The following is a 16,714-nucleotide window of genomic DNA, read 5'->3' on the forward strand; positions in this document are numbered from 1 at the left end:
ACAAGAATTTATTATTTTTTCTTGAAATGATCAAGTCCTTCAGTTGAAATAATGAAAACGAATTATTGAACAATTTGAATGTTATTGTTGGTATTCAGCTTTCCACTTTCTTCATGAGTATCATAAACTACTGTAATGGAAACATTTTGAAATCCCTTACTCCACTTTCAAGCAGTGGTTACTTTATAGAGGTGAAATATAAAATGAGCTGACTGTTGGGCCTTTGTCCAGCAGTTTTTTGTTGTCCTGTTTGAATTTAGGCAGAGGCACCTGGCATTATCAGGAACAGATCTTTTTGCGTTCGACGAAGGAGAGCGCATTCCTAATTTCAAGTGGTGTCCTGTACACATACTGGGTGTCCTGCGTATACCAGGAGGAATTTTGGAGCTAGCATAAATGCCTCGCTTTCAAGTTATCGACGCCCATTTAATGGGCATACACACTTGGACTTACCGCATATGACATCACACTTATCAACGCTTATAACTTGCCCACAAGTCAGTCCGATAAGACCCAAAGAAACAAGGGAGAGTAGGGCGGTGGGGATGGCTGGGTGGTGGGGAGAGACACCCAACGATTAATTTTCTGTCTAAATAGTGAAAATGGCAGTAAACAGACAACCATCGAAGCTCCTGTCGATGGCCACCCATGAGCCGAAAAAAGGATTCAAAACTATAACTGCCTGCTTACAGAAATGATTTTCAAAAACTAAGATTTCAAAAACCCGTATGGTTATACCATTGCAGCCATAACTAGAGATGCATGACCACCTATTATTGGGTTCGCTTGGAGAGCTTCCACTGTGGTATACTATATATAGGTTTCCTCCGCAAGTGGGATATGTGCCAGAACATAAGGGAGTTAGGTCGTCATGTTTTCATGGTAGGGAGATGATGATTTCAAGCCTATAGGCGGATCCTTGTTGATGGTCGAAGTCTGATCTATACGTGAAAAATCATTGAAAATTTTATAGTAAGCTTGGGGAATAGCCTGCGAATACAGCCGCCACTCAGACGACGTTCGAATAGTATCCCATGGTGCAATTCTCCGCGCACTTCACGCAATATCGAAGTTATGGCGGATTCCACCGTAAAATAACGCCGCTTTCTCTACGGCACATTTCGTATTTTTTTCCATTCAAAAGCAAGAAAATTGTATTATTTTGTTGTTTGTCATACTTTCATTGATTTGCAATTGTCCTATGACCGTGGTTTGTCAAAAAACGTCCTTTATTTTGATTATTTTGATTAGCTTTCCTTCACAAAGTGTTCACTGACCCGCGACGAGGTCATAAATATTCACGATTCTTCGGATTATAAGCAGGTTTCTTTTAAATATGGGTCTCACGATAGCATAATGAAGGCCGTATTATTGTACTTGCAAAGAAGTACCCAGAAGTACCCGCATCTTAATGACTTTTTCAACGATCAAAGATGACTGAAATTTCGATCGAAAACCAGCGCCGCGTGCTGCGAAGCGTGTGTGGTATCTGTTTCAGGCAACAATCGCTGGGCTCTTTCGTGAGCTTTGTCATCATTGCCATTTATATTTACATTCAAAATGACTAATTTCGGAAGTAATTTTATAACTGTACCATTCAAATAAGTGAAATGCTTACAACTGGTGAAAAATAACCGTAATAATAAGCTCAAATATGTATTCACAGATTATGTAAACAACGCCGAACGAGCCCGCCGACTGCGAAGCGGACAGACAAGAGATCGATAGAGATGTAAGAAGAAATGTAAGAAAACCGATTCGGATCAGCACAGGACTTCTTTATTAACACTCCAGCAACAAATAGCTCATCTATAGCCGAATTTTTGACTGTCACAGGAACGAGAGCTCTTCGACGTTCGTCCAATTGTTCGATAACACTAACATGTATTTCTCTGTATACTAGCGAAACACAGGTAAATCCCTTCAATGTGACACTGAAATTCTCCTTTGAAACGCAGTGAACGTAGAATAAGTCGTTTTCCTCGAAAGCAGCAGATTTTGAATCAAAACTAGTCCGGAAACACGCCATGGCGAACGCTTCTTCTCGCTTCGCGAGAGCTGAACAATACTGATTAGGTCACGTACGCAGTGATAATATAAGATGAAACGAAATGCATCATGGGATACTATTCGAACGTCGTCTGGCCGCCACTCATCGTTCCCGCTACTTTGCTTAACTGTTTTTCCAAAGAGAGCAAATATTAAGAAGAATAAAAGTGAACCATGGGCTCCTAAGTGAACTGAATTTAAACATTTGCCTCGGTAGCAAATATTTGGTTAATTCACATATTTGCTCCCTGGCAAATGTGAGCGTAATTGAGGCAAAATTATTTCTTTGACACATGCGCACATCTATAACAAATGTACACGTTTGCTTGTATGGCAAATCCGAGAAAATTGACCGTAAAGTCACTTATTTGTATCTCGCGCAAATGTGATGTAAACCTAGTACAAACAATTTATTTTGCACAGTGTTTTCTTGAATTTGCATTAAGTAGTAAACGTGTAATTTATACACAGAAGGCAAATGTTTAACAAATGAATATGAAAGTTAAAAATTTGCCTTGCGAGCAAAAGTGAGGTAAATAAGGAGCAAATGTCATCTTTGCGTCACATTTGCACAACAATTCATCAGATACAAACATTTGTGTTTACATGGACTTTACAACTTGAGCAAATTTAGTGCAAAGATAGATGCCCAAATTTGCATCATATTTGCTCAACTTTCAAACTTGAGTAAATCCATTTTTTCGTCCAGTGTCATGATCTATCTTATTCTTTGTCACACACTCTTTTACCCCCTTTGCTTTTTTTATATTTTTTTTGTCTTCTGTCATTATTGAATACATTTTTGCCCTCAAACAAACACACTCTGAAATTAGTTTTCCTGCGCATTCGTCTTTCATTTTTCCCAACACCTTTTTGTTTTCGTTTGAATGAAGTGAATGCTCTTCTGGGTAGTCGCTTGTGTCGTACTTGTCAATGTTTTTTGCCATGTCCGCGTAAACGTCTTCTGTTTCTATCTCAAGCAAAAGGCTGTCTGTGTCTGTATACAAAAGCTCGCAACGCTCTCCGTACTCCTTTTTCAGATGGTTGTAAAAGAAGTCATACATGCATAGCTTGCTTACGTCAAGGATGGTCATGCCTGTGTAGACCGGTTTATTAAGAAAAAGCTTACTTTTTCGCATGTCTATTCCAACCAGATCGTTTGAAAACATCACATGCCTTGAATACAATGGGCTTGCAACTAATTTTCTTATTTTCTTTTTTTCGTCACTGCGCACTATTCTTATGTCTACACGGTTTCTCAAGTTTTCCATTGTTTTTCCAAAAACTGAGTTATTCATTAGCTTGTAAAAGTTCTTTTCAAAGACGCTTTTCGCTTCTTTTCGGAATTCTGTGTTCATCCGGATGTACGGCTCCATCCACGCCTCTTGTTCAAACTCTAAGACCCTGTGCACTTTTTTGAGTTTCATTCCCTGTTTTAGATAAAACTGCAAGTTTCGGTAATGCACGACGTAATTGGTTTTGTCTTCAAGAGTTAAAACAAGCTTTTCGGTGTCTGGCGGGTGCAAATCAAGATTTTTTATTGTTTTGTTTTGGTAAGGCGAAAACATTTCTTTGTTTATTTTCTTTTTCTCTGGTGCTAATGGATAGCTGTTGTGGGCGTCATGCAGCTCTTTCGGGTATTCCAAGTCCACCTCTAAAATCCATCCAGCTTTTGCATACTCTTTTTTTGTCGTTATTTCTTTTTCTGTTGGCATAACCTTTTTCCATCTAAATCCACTTTTTGGAAGCGGCTTGCTCATTGCCCACCCGTAAAGGTTATTCGCATCGAGGTACGTTATGTATTTTTTTGGCTGGCTCGGGTCAAATCCCTCAACATAAGGGTTGTTCGCCTTTGCATACCTCTTGCTTACCATCGAAATCCCGCCTCTTATTCCCCTTTCGACAAAAAGATGCATTTCATAGTCTGTAAGTAACTCAAGCTCCACGCCTGTCTTTTTCAAGAGTGCGTCGCAAGCAAGGCCTGGCGTCGTGTAATAATTCGCGGGATCCAACCCGTACTTCTCAAGACAGAGTTTTCGGAAGCTTTCAAAGACGTCGGCTAACAGGGTCACGTCAGTCTTAACGTACAAATCGTGGTAGTCGCCCAGGGTCTGGCAGCCAAAGGTTTCCCACACGTTTTGCGCGTGTTCGTACTCTTTATCCGTTATGTTCTCATCATTAAGTTTGCTGTAAAACTTTTCTTTTTCAGGCAAACTTGTTTCGCTAAATCTTTCCCATGAGTCCATGTATTCGTAAGGATAGATTCCCTTTTTGCAAAGAAGTTCAAAACTTTCATCAGACGACTGTGTTGAATTAGATTTTGTTATATTTAATTCCTCCTTCGGCATCGCTTTTACAAGTGAATCAAGACTTCCTTTAAGAAAGTTTAAGCTGTCTATAAAACGCAGTTTGCCAAGTGAAAATGTGATGTATTTTTCCATGTTGTTTGCAACACATTTTACTTCTTTCTGTGCCTCTTTTGAAATCTTTGAAATTGACTGCATTAAATGGTGCGCATCATAACCCCTCAGGTTGTGAAATGCAACTGGTATTTGGACCTTTTTCGGATCTAATCGCATCATAAAGTTACAAATGTTGTGTGCGGCTCCTCGAAACTTGCCTGTTATGTGGCAATGGTCTTTTACCACATCCTTGTAGTTCGGCTGGATAAGCGGCTTGTGGCACGCTAAGCAGTTTTTTTGGTTTTTCGCTGCTAATTTGTGTGTTTCTTTTTCAAGCTTTTTTAGCTTATAGTGGGTTTCGGTATCCAGGTTTTTTACCTCTTTTTCCTTTCTGTAATAACATTTTTTGTGCATCTGCCCAAAGTAATTAAGCTCCTTTTTGTTTCCAATCCAAACTGGCAAAGAGTCCAAAAAGTTTTGTTTCATTAGCGTTTCTTCGCAAATGTGGCAATTGGTTGCATTTTTGAAGTTTACCCAGTCTTTTGCCGTCATCACAAGAGGTTTTGGCTTTGACAATTCATATCTTATTTTTCTTTCTTCACTTAAAAGACAGTTCAAAAATACTTCAACGGCGTTTTGTCCTCTGTACACAAATGTTTTTTCGTGTTCACCATCACTCCTTACAACTGTGTAAGCAAATCCGCATGCCTCGTGCTGTTCTGTTTTGTCTGTGTAACTCGGCTTCATGTCTTTCACTTCTTCACCAAGGTCTTTTCTTTTCTGGCGCTCCTCGGCCGTTTCGCGTTTACACCCTTCTATTGGCCTTAGCAGTGCTTCCAAGTCGGCGTAAATTTGGTAAGGCGCTTTCATTTGTTTGTGGTAGTTTTTAAAAGAAAGAGTGTTTTTCCCCTTCTCCGGCATTTCGATTCTTGTTGGTCTGCCTTTAGCACCATTGCAATATTTTTTGTGCTTTTCGAGCAAGTCTTCTCTTGTAAAACCTGTCAAGCACATCATGCAAAAGTGTTTTTTATGCTGATCTCCGGTTTGGTCATGTAACAAAGCACTTACTCTTTTTATAAAACAGTAGTGCTGTGTTAATCCTGACTCAATCAACATAAGAAATATACGGGGAATGCTATTTTCTTTTTCGCTTAATCTTAAAGGTATCACACATTCGTCTTCTGAGTCCCACCCAAGCACATTTATTGCAAGGTTTTTATTTTGCGCCTCAAGCCTGTCAATCTGCTTTAGTGGCGTTGGAAAATCGATTCCATTGTAGTTTATTCCGTCGTCAACTGGGTATCTGCTTGTTCTTTGCGGATTTTTCCCATCTCTTGGCGGAAATAATGCAGCTCTCAAAGCCCATTTCAAACATTCGTTATCCCTGTTTTGCACGTTAATAATTGCTTTCTTGTTTGCCAACTTTGGGGGCAAAGGCAAATAAGTTCCTCCTCTCAATGGCTGATAACGCGCAACGTTGATGTACGCATTTGTTATTCTTTCAATGGCCCACCCAGAGCCGTTCTCTGACCAACCCTCAATTTCTCCCTTTGCTTTGTCAATAAATTTGTCAAACTCTTTTTTTATTTGGTCTTTGTCGTTTTTTAAAAAAAGGTGTGGTTCACTTTCTCTGAAATAGTGTTCCATGTGTTGCGTCTCACCGTCTATTTGTTTTGAAAATTTGACTTCAAGTCCAAAGCTTGCTTTTAAATTTTGTAAGTCATCAATTTCGCTTACCAAAAGCTCATAAAACTTTTTTTTGTTTTTTCTTGCAAAAGTGTAAAGATCTTTGTTGTTTTCGTTAGCTTCCGGTATGTTCATTTTCCATACACGGAGCCATTCGTTAAAATCGGTGTGGGCCAATAAAAAAGTTAAATTTCTTTGGGGGTTTTCTTGAAATTCACGGAGGTTTTCCTCAATCATAGCTTGCAAAACTTCTGACGAATATCTTGCTGCAGCCATTTTTCGGTGTATATACCTTAAAAATATTTGTTCAATTGATATTTATTCCTAGCACAGGGTTGGCCTTGCGAGCCCCGCACACAAAAGGGCTGGCCTTGCGGGCCCCACACACATGAGAGTTTTGGCATTGCGACCCCCACACACATGAGAGTTACCGGTTGTGGACACAACTTGCAAAAAATAGCGAGGCGAGACTGGCGAGCCAGCGAGCCAGGCGAGCCCGAGCGGTTTTTTTGCAAGTTGTGCCACAACCGGTAACTCTCATGTGTGTCTGGCTTGTTTTAAAATGTGCAAATATTTGTTTAGTCTTAACCTGGTTTTTGTCAGCTGTGACATTAAAATTTGGCACAATTATTAGTTGTTATTTTTGCATTGCTTATTTTAGCGCCGTGAATATTGATTGCCGTGTCTACGACAACTGTCTGTGTCTCCATCGAGTTATAGAAACACAATTTTTAACCAATCAGCGCACGTATTTACTTTGTGCTATTTTCTAAATCATTGTAATGTGTAATATCATTGTAACTTTCTGCCAAGTGTGTTCCTTACAAGACACGATTTGTAATCATCTTATCAAAACAAGCGATGTACTGACCTCCGTTTGTTAACAGTTTCGCCTCGAAGCGAGCTTTAAATCCTGTATTTGCACTCGATCGCGAGCTACTACCATATCTCTCCACTAACATCTCATTTCCACTGGACCAAATGCGACGAGGCGTAGAATCCGGTTCACATTGAATATGAAGCACATTACTTGACTCGGAATGTCCATCTTTTACAATCACGTACATCTCATACAGGCATGCCCCTGGCCCTAAATGAATACTTTCAAGAGTCATCTCCACGTAGTGCCCCTTAGGAACTGCGATCTTCCATTGCTTGTATTGGATGCAGGTAGATGTAGCCGTGGGTGTGGTTGTTGGTGTACTCGTGACTGAACTTGTGGGTAAAGTTATTGGTGAAGTCGTCGATGACGTAGGAACTTCAGCGGGCCCAGAAGATGTCTCTAAAGTTAGCTTATCTCCAAAGGTTCCCTTCTTTCCATCAAGAGAAATAAAGCAGGCAGCAGGTGGAGAAGTACCAGAAGACAATGTCGCCACGGTGTACAGGTATGGCACGGTAGTAAATAAGGTCGGATTGTACTGGTTAGTAGAAGCCAGTTGTGTACCAGCTGAAGGGGGACTCGTAGTGGTCAAAACTGTCAAGACAATTTTTCCAGTTTAAATAGAATAAAATAGAATAAAACTTTATTTAACCACGGTTGAAACATCAGTAAAAAAGATGATATAAAAATATCTATTATACTGTTTGACGTGTTTGCCGTGTGGGTGACGTTAATGGCGTAAAAATCATTAATTCCTTTCTAAAGCTTGCTGGGGTTCATCATCATTATCATCATAAACTTTATGTAAGCTAAAACTTCAGAGTAGCTTGACAAGCTAATACTTCCGAGAAACAAAATATTTGATAACGAAAAATTAAAAATAGAAATTGCTATTTACCTATGATGGCTAATGTAGTTTAGATGGCAGTCCATGCAAAAATAACAGCCCCGGAATAACTAAAACTGCGTTTAAGATTATTTGTTCTTGGTTAAGGTACTTGTAGAATGTTCTTAACGTTGCGGATACTATAGAGAAACTTACGAGCGGAGATCAGATCTTGCATGTATGGGGGCGTTAGTTGTAAAGCTATAAGCCCGCTTTGATTATGGGTTGTCATGCTCCAAACATCATATAAGAGTTTAAAAAGCAACCCCATCTTTGCATTGCAAAACCAGCAAAGTTTATATTTAGACTTCTATCTATTTTCTCGATTGGACGCAGGTCTTACTTCATTAAATAAACGTCCTGAGCCGACGTTTATTCAAAATCTGGTGTTTGTTTGAAATCGGCCTTAAGTAACTGATTTTCGTCGACCAACGTGCCCGCTGATTTCCGTAGGTAAATGAAGATCTACGGTATGACATAATTTTTCAATCTGTATGGAAACTAAAGGATGTTGGCGTAACGTTTTCTATATTTCACTGAGTACCAAATATCATCGGCTACTTCTTTGAAATTTTAATCATTGGCTACAGACAAAGTTGGTGACATTTTATTCGTGTACTGTTGAAATTTTAGTTTACATTTACCTCAAATACAGTAACCATTAGGTATTAACGACAAAAAGGAGTTCCTCAAGAGGTGATTTAAACGGTCCTCTAGATAACGATATTTTATCATTTTTTTTCACTGTTATCCGATTTATTCCCAGATACCAAATTCAAGTCAACTAGATTAAAATCTTATGATAAATCATTTAAATGAAAATTGTCAAACGTTACTATTTGCTTCTTTTTTAAACTTGATATCTTATTTTTTATTTTTATTTGTTAGGTTGGCACTTAAAGTTTAAGGATTAATAATATTCCTCCCGCACTGAGAAGGCGTGCGTGTAGACATTTTAAAATTGACCGTTTCCAAGGACATTTGATTGGAGAAGAAAAATTCTTTTGTACAGATTCTTGTTTGACGTTATTTTAGTCGATGATCTGTTTGATAGGAGCTGTCATGATATAAAGCATGTTTTATGATGGAAATTTATAAAGGCAGCAATTACTTTCCTTGAGAGCAGAATAAAACAATTGAGCTTCGAGCTATGTTGAGCAACATAAAACAAGTTTACCTTTAACATGTTTAACATGTTTCCTTTATATAAATGGTAATGAGATTTTATAAAGCGCCAAACCTCAAAACAACACGTACTACGTAAAAAAAGAAAAGAAAAACAAGGAGTCTTTCCCTTTTGAGTTTATGAGTAAATCAATAAATATACTTCCAAACTTCTCTAACTTTTCTAAGTTATACATTTTAGACACACTTAAAATAAAAACGCCAACCGGGGCGCGAGGAGAGTGAATCCAGAACAAATAGCTATTTTAGTTCGGGCGCCATTTTGCGTTAGCAGGCCGATAAAGACTTAGGGCCGAATCGCACTAGCGGACAAGTTTTAAATGTCATAACATTTTTTACAAAAACGAAATTGTCGCGACAAGTCAGAGACATTTTGAAGAAAACAAAAGGTGCAATTATTAGTACAATAGCTCTGCACGTGCTTCTTGCATCCCTGTACATTTCTCAGCACGGCCGTCTTGGGAAAACATCAAATATGCAGTACAACGCGGTAAAAAAATCTAAAACAATTGGCGTTTAAAGTACGCGTTCTCATGCAGTAGAATAATGAGTCGTCTCAAGATAACTTTTTCTTTTCTCATTCTTACATTTGGCCGAAACCTTCACTTATAAATATGCTTTGCCTCTCGCAAAAAGATTTTGCGGCTGGATTACGATAGTGAGAGCCACATCACGGTGCATACTATCCCAACAACTTTTGAGTGCATGTTGTTTTTCGGTTCAATTTGGGCCAAATACAATAGCCAATCAACAACGTATTGTTATCTGGCATTACGAGGGGCATGGTAATGCGACTTGTCATGAATTGTCCTGCCTTGAGGCAGGACTTCGGCCCCTTTGATGATTTGTCCGTTTTGACAAAATTTGCCCTTGTCCAACAAGTCGTTCGCACTTGTTTTTGCAATTGTTTGACAACATCTATCGCGCGTGCAACGCGGACCAATCATAAGACAACTTCTTCTTTGTTTTCCTGAAATGTTGAACAAGTTCTAGGTCTCAAAAAACGCACTCGCACTTGTTTTCTGTAACAAGTGACACGTTAATGATGAAATCTACCAATTGTTACAAAATTTGTCCGCTAGTGCGATTCGGCCCTTATTGAAAAAAAAAAATAATAAAACAGCTGAAATCTAGTTCTAAATTTAATTATCAGGTTAATATAGGCAGACGTTAGATATCGGCAGAAGCTACTAGCGTAGTTTGATCAGTATTTGTTTAGATGTGGCACCTTGACTGACATTACGGTAGTCGTAACCAAGAAAAGCGACATTGTCAACTTTCGAGAAGCAATTCTACAAAAAAATCAATTTTCACACAATCGTTATATTCCTAATCTTCGAGAAGCACAGTTTACAAAAAGTCAAAGTTTGTTATAATGTGATCATTTCTGCCTCTATAACTTCTATATGTACGATAAACGGAGCGAAAAATTGTTCGTAGTTTTTCTTTTTATTGGCGAGCTAAGAGTCATTTGTTTCAACGCAATTAACGCTTACAGTCGAAGTTGCGATGTTGCCATTTGTTATATTTTTTATTTTTATATTGCTCGGACGTATACTCACACCGATTACCAAATATGATAAAGCTCACTCACCTTTGTTCCAGAGAAATAGCGACAGAAACCAGAAAACGAATCCAGCGTTCATATTTGTAAAGCACAAAAGCACAAATAAGCTGCCTTCCTTAGGTGGACACTTTTGGAAAAACCTACATTGTACAATTGTTACATCATTTTGGCCTTTGCGCAATATTTTGCTATATTTGTTCATAAACACGCCTAAAGCGCTAGCCAATGAAATTTAACAAAGGAATAATGTTTGACTATTCTTAAATACTTATTTCCAATAAGCAGATGTTTATTTCAACTTCAAAAGACTGACGCTTGATTATCATAGAACCTGACATCGCGCTGCTCTAACTTGCATCCCAGTTGGCCTCAGTAGCCGGTCCTTTCAAACACTGCGTCACTGGAAAACTCCCCCGTAAAATAAGGAACCCGATGCAGACTCAAAACCAGATCCTGCATTATAAACAGCAACAGCAGGCGAAAATGCAAAACGTAAAAGCTCCATCTTTTTTTAACTTAATTAGAGGAAGCGAAGTGCTCAGGCGACTGTCAGGTGGGAGATTAGTTTCGTGAAGTGTTAAGGCTGCCTGCAGCTGGCAACGCACACCAAACATTTATTCATGTTCACGGACAGTAGCTAGGTTGTGAAACCAAGGTGTGTGGGTGTGAAAGTTCTGTTTTAAAGTGTTTTGGGTAAAGTATGTATTGCTTTTTTTTTTCAGCAGAGTAGTATTTACATTAGTCATCTTTATTCTTGCTATTTTCAAATTTCCTCATTCTTGCTATATTTTTTTATTTTTTTTTTATTTTATTAGTTCTTTTGCGGAGGCCATCTTCTAAGGTTTTGTACAGTTTTGCTGCACGCCAGTTATGCTTTTCAGGCCCCGTTGTATTGCAAAGTAATAAGTCCCTTCTATGAATTAGTTCGATGACAATGGCTTTATGTTAGGAAAGCGTTGTTCTAGGAGTTTCCTGGAGCTCGAGTGTCACTTTCGCTGAATGAACACCTTGAAAGTTGAACTTGGGTAACGCGGTTTTTATTGGCAAAACCAGCTCTACAGATTTTTCATCTTATGTTTTTAATGTTTACCTCACTTTATCTTTTTTCTGAAATAATTTGTATTTGATGTTTTGTTTTTATTTTAGTTTATAATTTGTTTATAGTTTTTTTCCATCGCGTGCGTTTGTTGATGTTCATTTTATTGTTATGCTTATGATATGACATGTCCACTTCATCTCACAACATACCACCTGGGTGTCCTTATTATTCATAAATTTGATGAAAACTGGTGCTCAACCTCGTCCAATAACTGTTAATTATTCTGTTATATTTTCCTTCATTGGAAAGATGGAACTTACAAAAATGACCAGGCTCGCAATACATGGCTTTATAGCTCGGTTGGAAGAGCATCGCAATGGTAGTCGCGGAGGTCACGGGTTCAAATTTTTTTTCAGGCTTCTTTTTTCCCAGTTGCGTAAATCAATGGGCTTACGATGAGGATCGTGTTATGACTCATTTGTGCATTTATTGTATTTTATAAAATATTTCAGATACTACGCGCGCTCTGATTGGTCAAAAACCTATATTGTACCGGTAAAGTCCCGCTTCTGTCCCGACATGGCCGCATTACTCTCGATTACGCACAAGGACGAAGAATTAACGTTAGTTGAATGTATTCTTTTGGTCTATATTATGGTTAAAACGGAAGATATATGAAATATCGTAAATGATAGTTATGAAAATGTACTGAGGGTGGATCACAAAATTGAATTTTCCCGGACACCACAGTTGAGTAAAGGAACTAGAGAAAAACTGGAACGAAAACGCAGAGACAAACACTGACTGAGTGAGTAAAAAACAAAAGGAACAGGTCTGCTTTTACTGGACTGGAAAAATATGGATATAGTTCCATTCAACATTAACTCGGAGATGTTATTTGAAAGGAATTAAAACTGATCAAATTTGTCGCGATGAACTAGAATTATTTTGATGGCAGAACCTCACACTGAGTTCTTGTACGCGCTTATATTATATCTTCAGTTTTACGTGCTTAAGTCTGTTATTCGGCGAAACGAAAGAATACGGAATAGATAAATTCAGAACAAATTTCTAAAGCAGTGTTTGTGGAACTAACCTTTATTCTCAATACCTTCGTCAGTCTGTGAAGTTTGTAAACTTGCAAAGTTTTCGTGCAGTCTTTTACCTATTCTCACTGCATACATAATTAGCCCGTCACACGGGAATGGCTTAAGTTCGTTAAATTCCGGCGTGTTGTACCTGCGCGCTACTAGCATGATGCATTGCGACCTTCGCTTCAAATATCACAGTTTCAGTCACCTCGTGGCCAGTTCAACGGAGTTCGGTGAAGTGACTGTAAAAGTTTCGCCCCTCCCACCTCCCCTGGTGGCGGTCGATCACTGCTGTATCCTACATTCTACACGCCAATTGCCCTGGCATTCGCAGGTATCCTCCCATAACTTAGCTTCCCGTGTCAGGGCAATTGTGTACTGACAGTGAGAATGTTTTACTGCTTTTACTTTCGCGGCCGTGAATGACTCCGGCCACAATTTGCGAGATTTCCACGTCAAAGAACTTTAAAATCGTTGAATACATTTTATACCGTGTTTTCCTTTCCTTTTTTATGACTTTCAAGGCTTTAAAAGAACTTTTAAACGTTTTTGTCGCGTCGATTTGTGGATTTTGTGTGTGGAGCTGAACCTGTGATTTATTCTTTCGACCGCTGTGATTGGTTTACCGCATCATTCGATGAACTTGTTGAGAATGAAACATTTGATCACGAAAAATAAAACAGATTCCTATTTCTTTGAAGAACGTTTTCTATAGCTATTTCATAAAAGCAATAAACCACACTTTCTAGGGCTTTACTGGCGTAATAAAGCCACTTGGGATGTTGGGAGAACACGAGAAAAGCTTGTAAATCGCGAGCCGCAGGCGAGTGATTTACAAGCTTTTCGAGTGGCTTTATTACGCCAATAAAGCCCTAGAAAGTGTGGTATATTGCTTAAGTATACTACAATTCTTTAATTATTCTTAGTTCCTTGCCCCCGGGTGGGGGATAGGGCCGGACGACTCTATAATTAGCACATGTAAAGACCGACCGTTTCCTCCGATCAGTAGCTACTGACTGTGTTCTTACAAATTTATCCCTTCTTGAGCAAGCCAGCCTTTTAATTGCCAACGAGACAGGCGAGCGAAAACGCGAGCCTGTCTCGGCGGCAGGATATAGAGCCGTGCGTAGTTCGAGGGCTATGCAGAAAAAATCTCAGATCTTTCAGTTCGATTTTCGCATAATCCGGTTCTGTCAGTGATATTTTTTTACCATTTTAGGATGTAGGCAGAAGTTGTCGAAAACACAGGGCGCTTTCCATCCGACCAAAAATTCCGGAAATTTCGGAACAAGGACGAATGGTACAGAAATTTGCTCGAAAAATTTCCAGAAAATCCGGAAAGTGTTGACTTTCGGAAATGCGAACCATTCACCGAAAACCCTGGAAATTCCAGAAGCAAATTAAAATGGAACTGAAAGTTTCCAGAAATTGTTTTCGAAAATTTGGGTCTACCTTGCGAGGTTGTCCTCTTTTCCGGAAATTTTGGAAAAAGCTACCATTTTACACTCAGCCTGAGTTCCTTCGGCAGAAAATTTAGCGATTTGTGCAGCTGAAAGCAGGTACATGTGTTAGGGAAGCATTCTTAAAACTCCAAATAAAAAATTTTGGTGAACTCGGTTGTTTTTCGTTGTTGTTTTGTAGGCGGCAGCAAAGAAATGTACAAATATTTATAACGCGCGTGCAGGCTATATGCCATTGTTTTGCTCATTAAACTTTTTGGGTTGGCGACGTTTTCGTTGCTCGTAGTGTGCCTTTTGTAAGGTCCCTGTATTTGTAGCCACGATGTCATTCATGGCGTTTATTTTCAGTGCTCAGAATGCTTTATATTTGCAAAAATATCGATGTTATATGTGCAGGAGACCGGCAACAGTGCATTAATTTAATGCACCGTAGAAATTTCCATATTAGACGCACTACCTGACCATATGCAAATTTTGTTTTGCCTTCCGTGCAGTCAACCGGAAAAGTTGGAAAATGCTGTTCCATTTGCCACTGGAATTTTCCGAAAACTCAAACCAGAGTTTTTGGTCGAATGGAAAGCGCCCACAATTTCTGATGTTTTTAGCCAATCCATTCAGCAGAATCTGTTCAGCACGTGCACACTTTGTTGTAGTTTGGCCAATCAGCGCGCTACTAATTTGTTTAGCACGTGCATGATGCATTGGCAACTACAGTGGAACCCCGATATAACGATATGCCAAGGGGGCATTAAAATTATATCGAGGAATCGTTATATCGGGGTTCCGTCCCATACATTTTACTATTGCCGGGACATAACATATTTAACAATTATTCTTTGAAATCGAGGTGAATAGTGGTAGAATATTCTGCCGCTATTCACCGAGAAACACGAAGTGATCTCAACAACAAGCGATCTCAAAGTTTTCAGAGGGAAACCATTTAAAGTCGATTTAATTGACCTCTCAATTCATGCGTGGAAAACGTACATATAAGCACTAACCGACATGCGCGAAACAGTTTACAGAATCTTCAAACATGGCAAATCTAGTTAATCTTCGATAAAATCCTCGTCACAATCTAGCAAAATGGTCCTTTAACACCACTCAAACCTGTAATCTGATCAAAAACCTGCTTGCAAAACATGTTGACCGTTGAATCAAAGCTTTTGAAGTTCACTTGAATTGAAAATTGAAAGAGCAGTTGGCGAAGGATCCACCTGAAAGTTTGAATTATACTGAATGTGTGCAGAACTGTGGTGAAAACTGGATGTTTTCTTGCACAAAGACTTTTTCCTGAATATTTGTGGAGGATCTTGGTTGAATAATACTTGATGTTGCTGCCGATAAATCTGCGGTATTCATTTCTGCCGATGCCGGGCGAAGAGCGCGACTTGACGGTAAGCAATTGTTTATCGTTTTAGTACTCGAGGACATTGTGCTGCAAATTGCGAAATATGTAGTCTTTTCTTACTTTGAAAACCATCAGGCCAAATTTATTAGCCTTTTTTGTCTTTTCTGGTTCAGCATCTTCTTGTATTCTTAGTATTTGCGATTCAGAAACGCCGGCGAAACGCGAGTTTACGCCGGCCATTTTGTTTCAGTTTGGATCAAGCATTATTCACTCCGTGGGGAGTGAATAATGCTCATTAGCCCGAGATAGCGAACCAATCAGATTGCTTGAAAAACCAAGATCACTGAGTGTGTATATAATAATCATCGTTATATCGGGAATACCGTTATATCTAAGATCGTTTTATAAATATAAAATTCCCAGACAAGATGCGTCTCAGATAACAAAGAGGTTTCAAATCTGTTCGCTTCAAAAAGCCACAATTCTCGAACTAGACATTGAAATACGAAAGAAACTTGAATTAAACTTTGTCTAAAATTTAATTTCATTTAAGATGAAGGCAAGAAATGCATTACAAAGCTTCAAAATTTCGTAGTCATACAAATTTGCAAATAACACGGAAACGGATTAAGTGTCGTGGATTTTATCGATCAGAAGAGAGCTATTTAGAGTTTTTTTCCTTTCAAAAAGCCAAAATTACCGAACTAGAGATTGAAATACGAAAGAAACTTGAATTAAACATTGTTTAGAATTTCATTTCATTTAAGATGAAGGCACGAAATGCATTACAAAGCTTCAAAATTTCCAAAGCTTCGAAAATTGAAGTCATACAAATTTGCATGCGTAATTAAGTTAGGTATGACTATGAAAACAACACGGAAACGGATTTAGTGTAGTGGATTTTATCGATCAGAAGAGAGCTATTTAGAGTTTTTTTTCGTTTTTTCGAATTTATAAAATAAATGCCCTATACTTCATTTTTTTACTGGACTGTCTAGCTTTTTTTCTCGGACAACCGGGCCATGAATTTTCCTAAAAGCTGTCTCAACAACAACAGTTTCACGTGACATTTGAGACGTCACGCATTGCGCGTGATGAATTATTATCGAAACGGTGGT

The 16,714-nt window shown here is 38.7% G+C and overlaps 1 protein-coding gene and 1 long non-coding RNA gene across 2 annotated transcripts in view; one reads left to right on the top strand and one right to left on the bottom strand.

Moving 5' to 3' along the window:
- Positions 1–10,781, bottom strand: part of LOC144640099 (uncharacterized) — a 39,458-nt gene extending 28,677 nt beyond the window's left edge. The window contains exons 1-2 of the mRNA XM_078499321.1: positions 10,683–10,781; positions 7,009–7,611 (exon numbers count right to left, since the gene is read on the bottom strand). Of these exons, the coding sequence (XP_078355447.1) occupies positions 7,009–7,611; positions 10,683–10,734 (655 nt within the window). The 5' untranslated portion in view covers positions 10,735–10,781. The remainder of the gene's footprint in view (positions 1–7,008; positions 7,612–10,682) is intronic.
- LOC144641657 (uncharacterized) overlaps positions 1–16,714 on the top strand; it is a 188,607-nt gene that overhangs the window by 116,666 nt on the left and 55,227 nt on the right. The gene's annotated exons all lie outside the window — the stretch shown is intronic.

The sequence above is a fragment of the Oculina patagonica genome, chromosome 2 (genome assembly GCF_052425735.1).
Source record: "Oculina patagonica isolate OP01 chromosome 2, crgOcupat, whole genome shotgun sequence".
Classification (NCBI taxonomy): Eukaryota; Metazoa; Cnidaria; class Anthozoa; order Scleractinia; family Oculinidae; genus Oculina; species Oculina patagonica.